Genomic DNA, 13,307 nt, shown 5'->3' on the forward strand with positions numbered 1-13,307 from the left:
AGTGACTGAGCAGACCAACAAACTGAAAATGAGCAACAGACAGGAAGAGGAGCAAGAAACCAAAGCTTGTACTGGAGAAGCAGTATTCACCAGCACAGTCGAGAATGTAGGGGTTAGCTCACGTGCTCAGTCCCTCACATTTGAGAAGCCCCTAAGAAAAACCAGAGAAGAAAGTACTTCATCACTGGTTTTAAACTTGGAGGAGCCATCCAAGAAAGAGCCTAGATTGCTGCTTGCTGTTAGGTCTCCTTCTGGTCAGAGATTTGAACATCATTTCAAGCCTACAGATAGCCTTCAAACAGTCCTTGCTGTGGCAGAAAAAAAGAATACCACCAAGTACAAACACTGCAGTGTTGAAACTATGGAAGTGCCTAGGAGGAGCTTTTCTGACCTTACAAAGTCCCTGCAAGAGTGTGGAATCCTACACAAGTCAGTGTTGTGTATCCTACAGCAAGAGCAAGATGGAGATCTCTGAGTGTACACCCCGTCACCCCAAGCACGTGACTTCTTGGGTGCCATGGATTTCCTTTTGATGAGTGGTGTGAAGAACTGAACCAGCCTGATGCGTCTTACTGGTCTAGTTCTTACTCCTGTCTTCCAAGCAGTTGCTTTGCAGTAGACTGGTGTATAAAAGGAGTGTGCTGAAATACACTTTAAAATAATTAAGTAGTATGTACACGCCTCCTTAAGAGGCTGTATTTTCCATGTGTACAGTCTCATTTTTTGAGAGCTGGTCATCAGTTCTTGGGCTTTTTAATATTTCTAACTGTTGTTTTAAAACAGTTTCAATTCTTCTAGGAAGACCTAAAACTTCTAATGCACTCTTCCTTGGGTGGGAGCCCTGTCTTTCATCTTTACTTCACTCAAAGAAGGTAGCACTTCCCAAAATGGATTCTGATCCCAATTAATACATGTGGTTGGGAAGATAAAAGCAGCACTCCTTTTGTTCCTTACTATTCCATTATCTTCATCATAAAGAAATCTTATTGGCTTCAAGAGCAGCTACAACCCAGGTAGTGACTCAGAACACTGTGTGAAAGCAATAATACATCAAAAATATGCGAGAAGAAATAAGTTTTGGGCTGGGTTAAAGTGCAAGGTCAGGGATAAGTACAGTCAAGGTTGCAGCTATTCCTGGACAACTTCAGTGCCTCTCCCAAGAGCGTGACTGGCTTTGTCCTCTTAAAAAAAAAAACAAAAAAACTTCCTGGTAAGAAGGCCTGACTGACTGCTGGAACCTGGCAGGATGCTGTTATGCTTATTAGGTCTTTGTTTTTTCTAGTGCATGAGGTCCATAATTAAGGGTGGCTCATCTGTGGTAATTTCCATGTTCCAGCGCTATTGTTTGTTAACCAATATTGCAATTTAACATTCTCTTTATATTGAAATGAGTTCACCTGAGCAATTGCTGCTTCAGAGTCTGGCTAAGCGTACGAGCAGAGTACTGCTGGGGCTGTTAACCTGGTAGACTATCCCTCCTTAATGGGGGCTCTTCCAGAGTGATTCATTTTTTGTTTCAGAAAATCAGCCTGCCAGAGTAGAATGACTTTGGCTTTGTTTGGTATTAATACATTGTTGTGCGTGTGCTAAAAATTCTCCTCCCATGTTTTCAGTGGTAAAATCTTACTGTTCACGTGCAGTGGCTGTGTTTGAATCCCCTGTAATAGGGAATGGATTAACCTATGTGAACGGACAGCTTGCCAAATAGGCTATTTAGTATTACAGGTTAAAACTTTTTGCCTTCGTGTAATGGCCAAACCAATTAAAAAAAAAAAAAAAGTTGCTAGAAAACTTGCTTCTGCTGTGATCACATGTGCTGAATTATTCAGTCCAAAACAAAAATGCCTGGACTGGTAATTAAGCCCTATGAAACAGAATGGTATTTCTGCTGAAATGTAAGCACTAGCTGATGCTGCAAGCGATGATATTTTGAATTTGGTCTGAGGAATAGCCTGATAGATTCATATTTGCATTCTTACAGAGAATGCAATTATCAGAACTTACAGCTCATGATTTAGAAATCCTTTTGGGAACCTGATAGAACATGTCCTAGCAGCAAGGAGCGAAGGATCTCTGTGATCCACTTTGTATATTGAAGAATACAAGCCAAACTTCTTGAACCTTTTGTTGGCTGTTGGCAAGAAATGACTGCTTAAGTGGCAGAGCTGAGTTTTATATATAGTATTGCTGACCAGTGCACTGAATATATGAACCTGCTACCAGTAAGAAAGAATGGAGGCATCTTTCACTGGAAGGGTTCCATTCACTTTTAATAAATACGCACGTATAACCAGTGGTTCCCTGCCCTGCAGAGTGAGGTTCTTCTTTTTAAATACTTAGTAGTGAAATGTGACCAAAGCTCAGTTAATGTTATACAGTTAATGTACAACTGCTTCCTCCTCCACAGAGAGCCCTGATGGTTTTCCAACCCATTCCTTTAATGCAGCTGCTCAGTCATTCTTCACATCTTTGCTAGGATTAGAGAATCACCTGTTGTAATGGCAGCTATTGAGATAAGTGTCTTCGAGGGCTTTGCCATAAAAAGAGGACTGCAGCTTGTCACAGACACTGTTAGGGTGGTCGGTACAGATGTTACAGTGGTCAACCCTTTCTGTCCCCAAAGCACCTGCTCAGCTAGTCACATGACATGCAGCAGGAAATGGTGGTAAATCAGGCTTATGAAATGAGCACTGTCACTTGATTTATCATTTGTGATGTGTGTATGTTATGTTTAAAGATTTTTAAATAAACTGCTTTAACCGTGTGTAATGTTAAGACCAATAAAGATTTTCTGGCTGCAGCTTGGACTTGAATGAATGGATTGTGTAAAGTAGAAGTTTGACTTAGCTGCATTTCTTCATACTTTAACAGCAAACTCAATTACTGCTTTATAGAATGTCGGAGTGAGCGTTAATTAGGTGCTTTAGAGAGCCACGTGTGGCTTCCACAGTTCTGCTTGGACCTCTCCTTTATTCAGGCAGTCTGGCAACTGGTTCCATAACATTTGTGCCCCAGTCCTCAGGAAGAGAAAACAAGGTAAAGCTGCTAGCATGTGTGGTAGCCAGGAAACAGATACTGGTCTGCAAGTACAATTAATAAATATAGGACTTGATATTTCAGTGTGAAAGACCAGATGAATGACCAACGCTAAATTCTGAAGAACAGGACAAAAGCTGGTATTTGATCCAGTGATTAAAGGAGTGTGAAGGAGAAAATAAGAGCCAGAGTGACACAGCCAAAGTTACTGGTAACAGAGATCATAAGGCAATGCTATCTCCTCCCAAGGGGAGGAGAGGTATAATATAAAGCCAGATGGGACTACTGTGATCTTATACTGTGACCTAACACTTCCCTGAATTAATTAATTTGAACTAGAGTATAGCTTTCAGAAAAACATCCCATCTTGATTTAAACATCAGCAGTACTGGGAATCTACACCAACCCTCACTAAGCTGTTACAAGAGTTGTTACCTTTACTCCCAAAACTTTGTGCCTTTTTCTCAGTCTGCATATTTTTAGCTCTGGCCTCCAACTATTAGATCTTTTTACATTTATGAGCTTGTTATTGAAGTTATTCCTATATTGATACTTATACAGACTGATTTCTTCAACTCCTTTTTGGGTAGCAAAATAGATTGAGCTCTTGGAGCAGCCGTCTCACAAATCCTACATAAATTTTTGCTTTGCATCTAATTTGTTCCAGATTTATCCTTTTATAGATGCAGTCACTGAAGGCAGAGTAGGTAAGGTGTTTTGCTATAGTCCCAGTCATGAATTTGGCACAAGTTTTGAGACAAAGCTTAACGGTCACCTCCCCATAGGCCAACTACCAATTGGTTCCTAAGGCCACTGACATTTGTTTAAAGGCAAAATGGGATCTGATTCCCTGATCCTAATGATCATGCCTTCTGCCATGGCCTGATGCATGATTTTGGGATTGTGGATCAGTTCCCAATTGTGACCTACTTGCCAGTGCAGGGGGAGCCTGGGGTCATGATTCCCCGCCCCAGGAAGTTGTTAGCTGGTTGCTAGACAATTAGCAGACTGCTGGCTGCCTCTGGGACCACATTCAGGCTTGAGCCAGGCCTGGTGTAGTGTCCAGAGTTGGCTGATGAGCAGCTGGATTGGAAATGGAGGGGGCTCAAACCTCCCAGGAGCCAGCCAGCTTAAGAGCAAGGGGCTCAGGTTGAGGAGTCAAAAGATGGCCAGACCTGATGCTAACCATATAATTCCCCTCTGCCATATGATATAGAAAATGGTATATCATAACTATGTTAGCCCAGCAATGGGGTGGAGTGTTGAGTTTTTGATGTGCAGTTATTGCTAAGACTTTGAGGCAGGAAGAGTTTTGGTGTCAGTAGACATTAGCGAGGAACAAAATCAAGCTGATTTTGTTTGTCATCCAACTTAGTTTCATAGCAAATGACTAGTAGGATGCATTCAGTACAGGGAGATGCCCATGTGTAAGAAATGCAGCAACAATTGTTACACTGCAGTCTTGGGTCCTGAATGGGCATGCATTTCAGAAGAAAACCTGTCTAAACTTCTGCCTCAGGCCCCTTACACAAGACATTTAACAACACATGGAGAGCAGAGGAAAAGAGTAGCTGAGGCAAAGTTCTGTATGTGCTCTTTATTCCAATTAAAAGTACACTAGAAACAGCACACAGGACCCGCAGCAGCGTTCATGACAGTTCAACCCAATGCACTGCTGTCAAAAGGTCATTCAGCTGTATTATTAAAGTAGGTGATCGAACAAGTCTTCCACTCGACACGCAAGCACTCACTCACCTGCCACTTTAAATAGGTTTCCAACAGAATAAAAATAGATACACCCCAGAATACAAAAAGTTTAGATTTTAACATTTTTTTTTTTCACTAAAGCCTTTATACAAATTGATAAAAGGGTGCACAATTTCCTAAAATTTTAGGTACATTTTAAATGAGCCTTTTTTTACTTGGTAAAAGGATCCATGTTCCTGTCTTTGAACAGAATATGATGGCCAAAATTGCAATGAAAATTCAGAGCTAAATTTACAATTTATACATTTAGTTTTTAAGCGATTCCTGTACTGAGTAGCAGTACGATGGCTGCTTGTGCATGTCCCATTTTTCCCAAAAGAACTGTGCACCACATGGTTAACGCTTGGGAGCCTATTTCTCTGGGAAACTTGGGGGGGAAACAAAAACTCACACATTTTCATTTGTGCACAGTAAGTGGTCCCAACACAACTGAAAGCCCAAATATAGCAGTTCTCAAAACCATCTCTGGTAAGGATCACCTCAGGGGCAAGGTTTGTAAGGACTGATGACCTGTCTTTCTTTCTTTCTTTTTTTTTTTTTTTTTAATTAAATACAAAGCACAATGAAAGTGGAGTGCTTCCCATGAGTATTTTGGCTGAGCGGTTTAACTCAAGACTGTGATACTGAAACATACTATATAACAGGCAAATTTGGTGTTCTATATAAGGGTATTTTTGGTCAATACAAGCTGTCATGATTTTTCACCAGATAAATATTCCTGTTTGCATTATTGATTGGTAAAGTCCAACAGCTCCATGTGACCTCACAGGGACCTGTCTGGACAACAGCAGCATTTTAAAACTGGCACCACCTAACTCATGGTAACTGTAACCCCCATTCCCCTATCAAAAGACACTGACAATTGTAGGGGTGAATTTATTTGGGAAATTCATTTGTACAGGTTCCTTTACACTGCTGATCCCTCCCTCCCCACTGACCCCCACCTGAACCCAAATTAGGTTTGGCAAGGTTAAAAGCATCGTTTGAACTTCTAGAATCGTTAATTAGCACTTTCTTCACTGCACTGCTTTATGAATTGTGGCCATTCTAAAACAAAGTAAAACAAAATACTGCCCAGCAAAAGCAACACGGCACCAGTGTTTCAGAGTATGAACTACTGAAGATATCCTTTGGACAATCTACATAAGGAAAAGCAGGCAACTCCATCTGGAAGCCAGATAAAAATCATAAGTGCCAAGAAAAGAAAAAAAGAAATCTTGTCTCATACAAGTTTCGTTTTGAGACCAAAAACAACCCAAAAAACCAGCTGCCTTTTTTTAGTCTATGTCCACGTATATTTGGCTGTTGAGTTTTAATAGATCATTTTTAGTCATGTTATAAAGTTATATCCCAATTAACATTGATAAAGTTTATTTTTATTTTATTCTTTCTAGATATTTACTTATTGGTCACTTTTTGGCAAGTGTACTTCATAGAATTTAAAACATCTTCCCATTTTAAGGCTAAACTAAGAAATGTTAAAAGCTTCTGTAAACATTTCCTCTTCCTTCCCATAGTTGCACAATTTTAAGTTCAACTGCAATTGTTAAAATGAGGTAATTTCTGTGTATTCATATCTTAAGAGTCCTTTTCGTGACTGGCCGAAAGGTGTGCCAATCTGAACGCTGATCCAATTTTAGTGGGAGAGCTACCACAGCAGGGTGTATACCAGTTCCAGCAGCTGCGTTTCAGTTGGCTATTTTCTCTATTTCATCCAAGTCGTCGGTATCCAATTTTTCTATCTTTTTGTCTGCAAAAGAAGATTGGAAGGTAATCAGACTGTATGCAGCCTTAACACAATGAAAGAATAAAGATAAGAAGGTGTCTTTCCTGAAACTGGAAAATAGGTCCCATTTATTGTTCCTGAGAAACTGGGTTTTGAATCAAGGCTTAAAGATAAAAATCAATCAACGAGTCATTCAAGTATCATAAATAAAACTGAAGCAATCTCTGGGGGGAAAAAAATAAGTCTCTCAAGCTGTGTGGCATTCAAACATTATCATTTGTGGAATATCATCTTTAATGATGCCAGCTAGTGAACGAGAGTTGGACTGATGTGCCAGGCCATGGAAAGAAGAGTTCCCAGGCATTTCTAAGCACGCATTACAAATTTCACTCTTTCAGAACAGACATTCAGATCTATCAAAATGGGCTACGACATCTGCTCATTAAACAATATTCCACTGCTTTGTGCAATTGACTTTGAAGTAAGAGCTTACTGCTCATCTGAATGGGTATAAATGACTGGGTGAAGAACGGCAGAACAGATAACCGTACCTTTGGAAGACTGTAATACAAAGAGCAGCTGTATTATTGATAGACTGACTGAAGTAAAATAAGACTGTTTAAATTAAATCAGGTCCCAAAGGGCCTAAAAAACCTGTACGAAAATCAGACCTGCTTGATGCACAACTGGTCAAAATTCTATAGAATCAATGATCTGCTTCTCTAACTCTACAGGAGAAAAGGAAGCTTGAAGGGACATACTGAAATGTTCTTGGATCCTGTTGAGGATATTCATGCTGTGCTTGCTGTCTACCATGTTAATAGCGAGTCCTCGTTTGCCAAAACGACCTGTACGACCAATCCGATGCAGATATGTCTCATTATCTGGATTTCCATCTTTATCCACAGGAAGATCAAAGTTGATAACAACAGACACTTGTTCCACATCAATCCCTGATGGAGGAAAGCACAAGTCCACAGTTAATCTAGGAACAGCCTTGGCGTGGTATTGTATGAATTGCAGAATCCACAGTGGTTTTGGTTTTAGCAGTTTTCATAGAGCAGTACCATGAAAAGTTAACAACCCCTTGGTCAAGAAGTCTGCAGACATGCCACAAGTTGAAGCTAGATGGTTCAGGAGAATTTGTAAGGGTAACTGGAAACACATGCTTTCTATACCACATTTTGAATTTAGATTTCAATTGATGAAAAGAACCAACCAATTACCCAATCCTTTAACACACTCTTGAAAAAGCAGTATGTAGCCCTGGTGACAGGAAAGACTACTAAATTCCAGTAACTAGCAAATGAACTGAACTGTCCCTCCCACTTCTCTAAAAGACTTCAAAGACTATGAAACTTCTCATGTATCAATGTCTTATTCACAGTACAGACTATTACCAGGGAGTTACTTTTGCAGACAATGACTCTTTTATTATGAGAATCCAGGACACATTCATTTGGCAATGTATGAGACAGGATGCAGTCATAGGAGAGCAAGGGAAGTTGAGGTTAAATATTAGGAAAAGCTCTCACAAGGAAGGCAGTAAAACACTGGAACAGGTTACCCAGAGAGGTGGTGGAATCTCTGTCCTTGGAGATTTTTAAGACCCGACTAGACAAAGCCTTGGCTGGTATGATCTAGTTGGGGGTGGTCCTGCTTTGAGTAGAGGGTTGGACTAGATAACCTCCTCAGGTCCCTTTTAACCCTAATTTTCTATCATTTCTCCATGCCAAAAGGTTAGAAAGGTGTGAGAGGTGGAGGAGGGTAAGACTTGCAATCTGTGCCCGACTACAGGGCACCTTTGCCAATAGCTGCTAAATATTCTTCTTGAGAAATGTAATAGCTGGAAGTGGAAGCAAAAGTCCAGAAGCAGTGAAAGAGAATGTCTGTCCTGGAACAGGGTTAAGGACCCTAATTTGTGCAGTGTAACACAAAGCCTCTTACAAATCCTCCTCTACAGAGAACAGCACCGTTCCACCTCCAGCGTAAGCTGCCTGCCTCCAACGCAGCATCACTGCATCTTACCTCTGGCACAGACGTTTGTTGTCACCAGCACTTTCTCTTTGCCCTCTCGGAAACGTTCTATAACTGCGGCTCTTTGTTCCACCATCATCTCGCCGCTTAGCAATGCCACCTGGTGACCTTCTTTTGACAGCTCTGCTGCCAGCCAGGCAGCTGTTTTACGAGTCTGAAATGCAAAGCAAGAGCAATTCAGGTCTTCTAGAGCGAAGGCAGCTTTAGAACATGAAATGGAAAAAGGCCTCTTTACAGGAAGGATTTTTCAACCCTGCTTAATTCCGCTCGTCCCAAGGTTCTAGAATCATAATTTAAAAGGGGGAGAGTTGATCAAAAATCCCTACCTTGTTTTGAAAGCCAAACATTATGATTAAGCTTAGAAACATTTTTCTACTTCCTTTGTAATCTGACAGAACAGGAAGACTGTGTGTGCAGCCTTTTTCATCATTTTCTCTGTATAGTCAGTCCCTTTCTTTATGCGGCTCTTTCACTTACCAGCAAGCCATAGAAATTTTAAATAAATTAAATTTAGGAAGCACTCTCAGATCACAATGATTGTCCAGAAGAAAAGAGGCCAGAGTAGTGTCTCTTATGTATTCTCTTCGGCATACAGAGGAAAACTGTAGCCCAGAAGGGTCATGAGTCAGCGACATAACCCCAAGCAAAACCCAAATCTTTTACCCGCAAGACTTTTCCCATTATTTATGACTTCACAACCCCATTTGACTCTGATTTTCTGATACTTTTGTTTCTAAAATAGGTCCTTTCCTATTCAGAGCTTTGCTTGGGGAAGAACTTTAAAAATAATAAATTGGTATCTACCATATAGCTGACACCATGCAACACAGGCACGTTCACGACCAGCTGGTGTTAGTATGTGTCTAGTCTTGGAAACCGTGCTGAGAGACAATCCAGCTCTTGCAATTGTAATAAAGTGCCTGTCCACAGGCAGCAGAGAAACTGCAGCAGGAACAACTATTTTCAAACAGCAGTTGCCAGCAGGCTTCTAGCCTCAGCACAGATTGGACCAGCAAGTCAGTATTAGGGTAAGGCAAATGTGTCAGACATTTCCAAGAATCCTCTGTACTTTTCATTTTCAAAGCAGGGACAGGGACTGCTTGTTTCCCATTCTGGTTCCTTACAAAGAAAGACCATGCCCTCAATCACGTTGCAAGGAACATATACTATTGTGGCTAAGGTTCTTAGCATTTGTAGACACCACTTTGGAGTTGGCCTGTTCTGACTAGAGCTTCCATTTAGGGTACACCCACGGTGGTTCCATTTCCGAGGGTAACTCACATGACAGAAAATCATGGCCTGCGCGATGGTGATGGCTCCATAGATATTACAGAGAGCCTGGAACTTCTCATCTCGGTTGTTACACATAACGTAGTATTGCTTAATGGTGTCCAGCGTCTCCTCTTCTCGCTTCAGTTTGATGATGTTTGGGTCAGGAACAACTTTCTGAGCAAATTTCCACACCGAATCCTCAAAAGTGGCAGAAAATAGAAGCATCTGACAATCTCTGGGGAGCATTCTGCACAAGAAAGCACAAGGCAAGTAAGTGACGTTAGCCCTCATCGCTCTACTAGAACTTCTGCTAAGAGCAAAGCAAATCTCAGTCACCCACAAATATTTTGGAATCGACTTAAATGCATTACTTTGTCTAATGTTAAGTTTGGAATATTTTATCTTCCTGGTTCTATTGACTGGTGGTGTCTGGACGGATTGGGTATTTAAAATCAGGGAGGCCCGCTCAATGAAGACGGCCCTTGTTCCTTGAGAAGATTAAAAGCCTGTCTTCCACTGAAATTCTGGCTCTATTAACTGCCTAAAGTGTATTTCTTTGGAAGCTGTTGACCTTATTGGTTGAGATGCCAACAGAGAATCTTCTCCTATTTGGGGGAGAGCCCTTCTTTCAATGAGAGGAAGTGGGACATTAAAGAGACCACTCAGAAATCTAACTGGCTTTGATGGAGGAAAGCTACAATTCCACACACCCCCTTCAACAGATAGACCAGATGGTCCTTACCTCTGAATGCGAATGCTCTGGTCTTGATGACCCTGGGTTGCTATCATCACATCTGCTTCATCTAAAACAAACACTTTGATCTTCTTGGGGTCTATGAATTTCAGCTTGGAGCACCAGTCCAGTACAGTGCCAGGAGTGCCAATTACAATCTGCTCAGAGATCTTCTGACCTCTCTCCACTGTTAAGAGACAGAAAGGTTTTACTGACATCACTGGGGAAAAAACAAATACCCCAGCAGCCCAACCTCTCTTTTTTACTTTGCCATAAGAAGATAAAATCCATACATCCTCTTGCTTCGGGTTCCTTCTCTACTCTGGGACTGACTTTTTCAAACAGAGTCAGTACGGACAGAACAGCAGGTATCATTATATCCTTTTTAGGTCAGGTCTGCAGAGCCCAATGCTATTTCTCCCTTGTAGAGGAGGTAATTTCTCTAGAATCCATAGCTTTTTTTGCAGCACACAAGATATGCCATTTCTGCCTGGCTTAAATGTGACAATTTATACAGTCTTTGTAACCTCAAATACGACTATCAGTAAATATGCAGACTGTATAGGCAACCTACAATATAAAAGATCCTCTTGGACAAAAGGTCACCAAGAATACTTCTCAGCAGCTACTGGTATTTAGCTAACTGTAATTAAACCACTGGAAGAAGAAATTCAAGAAAATCCTTAATACACAAGTTGTACATCTGCCCTACTCCATCCCCGCATTGAGTACTTTTGAGAATTAACTCCTGTAACACCAACTAGTGTTCTCTGTAGCACTTAGATGTTAAATAATTTGATTCTACAGCTGATTTGGGCTACAGCATCTGACAGTGTCATTGTTTGCAAGTTTTAAGCTAAATTAATACATTGAGTCCAATAACTATACAGTACAAGAGAAATCTGCTAGAGGCGTTTTCCCCCACACTCACATTTATTGCCTCGGACAGCATATGCAAGTTTCAGCTCTGGATAAAACTTTCCCATCTGTTCAATCACTTTTCCTGTTTGAAGTGCCAGCTCATATGTTGGGGAAAGGCACAAACACTGGAGGAAAAGGGGAATAAGAGCACATTAGATCTCCTGTGAAACACGTTTTGTTGTAATCCTTCACTTGTACACAGAGCAGAGAACCAATGTTTAAGAGCAGAACATTTAGATTTATACTCATTGGCTGAATTGTGCTTTTGGAAACTCTCCCTTTTAGATGAGTAGAGTCAAATTCCTTTTGGTTTTGTATTCCTTTTGCCCACACAAGCAAGTGAGCAAAACATCTTGATAAGGGCAAGTGCTAAGATACTCTGCTAGGAAGAGTCACACAAACACCTTAGTAAGAAAACATTAAAAGGTGTTTCCAATGGATACAGCCGTAATTAAAGAGAGTGCAGCATCCTTAGCAAGGAATTTCTTACACTGGTGAAACTGCCCAGTTAACCAGGTCCTCTCCTGCTGGCTACCCACTGTGGGGGGGGAAGGTCTATTTAAAGCAATTTCTGAGTGAAGGTGAGAAGTGTTAGTCAACTTCCTAGGTAATTTAAGACCTCTGTCCACTCATTTTCCCATGCTTGCTCTGCAATATCCCCTTACTCAGCCACTCAATACTCCCTCTTCTGGCTCCTCAAAAGACTACTGGAAGGTGTGAGAAGGAGAGGGATGAGGGAGCCAAAGCTGCACATGTGGTGCAGGGAGTCCAGTAGCTATACACAACAGGCACCCACATGTCAAGGGCTTTCCCTACTTTGCACTGAAACAGCAGCACACTGGGAAGTGCTTCGTGCTATGGAAGTGCTACCAAGGGCCCAACCAAAAAGAAATTGCAGCCTCTCCGCTAGATGGCACTGCACTGCCACTAGACACCAACAGAACCAGCAGATTCCAGAAGCCTTTACCTGTGGGTACTTGTTCCCAGGTTCAACTCTGCTGAGCATGGCCAAGACAAAGGCAGCTGTCTTACCAGTACCAGACTGAGACTGGGCAATCAGGTTCTGTGGGCTGGATCAACACACAACAGTCATTTTAAACACTCTGGGATGAGCTTGACATAGCGCGACTAACATGGGCTACACGGCGACAGGGTGAATGACAGCCACAGATAAGGGATTCTAATACACTGGCCCTGCATCTTAGCTGTATACAAACTAAAGCCACATCCAGTCTCATAAAAGCAGGATTTCACAAGATGGAGGGTGCAAGTGAGCACTCTACAAATTGCATCCATCTGGGCACAAGCAGCTTCAACGGACTGTGGAGCTTTGTTAAGGAGGCTGCTGCAATGTGGCAGTACTTTTCCATATTGCTCATCTCCCCCTTGCATTGGCATCACTGCTTTATGCCCTTCACCCCAAGGGTATGGATGAAGTAAATGGAGAAACCAAGGCAGCCGTGAACTGTAGCATGTCAACTGCAGTGCCTCGGCCAGGATTTATGAAGCACCATGGTTAAACAGCTTTATAAAGTACCCCTTATATTATAAAGATCATCAGAATTTACTGCTGCCAAAGAGAGAGAGAAGTACTGCTGTAGAGCTGGCAATGAAAGGAAGAGTGCTTTACAGGGACCTATGCGCATCTGTTGTATAGCCCATCAGCACAACATGGACAGCTGAATGCATCAACAGCTCTGCGTGTAGCAACACTTCAAGCAGGCTTTTCCTCACCTAAAAGATGTGATTTAATGGTTAACAACGATTTCATGCCCCCCCCCTATTTACCAAGTGCAGAAAGGATGTGTACATACG

The 13,307-nt window shown here is 41.6% G+C and overlaps 2 protein-coding genes across 2 annotated transcripts in view; one reads left to right on the top strand and one right to left on the bottom strand.

The window, feature by feature from the left end:
* Positions 1-2,801, top strand: part of UBXN10 (UBX domain protein 10) — a 6,029-nt gene extending 3,228 nt beyond the window's left edge. The window contains 1 exon segment of the mRNA XM_025213159.1: positions 1-2,801. This exon segment is cut by the window's left edge and continues 32 nt beyond it. Coding sequence (XP_025068944.1) covers positions 1-475 — 475 coding nt within the window. The 3' untranslated portion in view covers positions 476-2,801.
* Positions 2,802-4,618: 1,817 nt separating this feature from the next.
* The window catches only part of LOC102372492 (ATP-dependent RNA helicase DDX19B), a 19,261-nt gene continuing 10,572 nt past the window's right edge, over positions 4,619-13,307 (bottom strand). Inside the window, 7 exon segments of the mRNA XM_014523585.2 lie at positions 4,619-6,553; positions 7,291-7,482; positions 8,558-8,720; positions 9,848-10,085; positions 10,581-10,758; positions 11,503-11,617; positions 12,460-12,592. Coding sequence (XP_014379071.1) covers positions 6,492-6,553; positions 7,291-7,482; positions 8,558-8,720; positions 9,848-10,085; positions 10,581-10,758; positions 11,503-11,617; positions 12,460-12,592 — 1,081 coding nt within the window. The 3' untranslated portion in view covers positions 4,619-6,491.

The sequence above is a fragment of the Alligator sinensis genome, unplaced genomic scaffold, assembly GCF_000455745.1.
Source record: "Alligator sinensis unplaced genomic scaffold, ASM45574v1 scaffold1719_1, whole genome shotgun sequence".
Taxonomy (NCBI): Eukaryota; Metazoa; Chordata; order Crocodylia; family Alligatoridae; genus Alligator; species Alligator sinensis.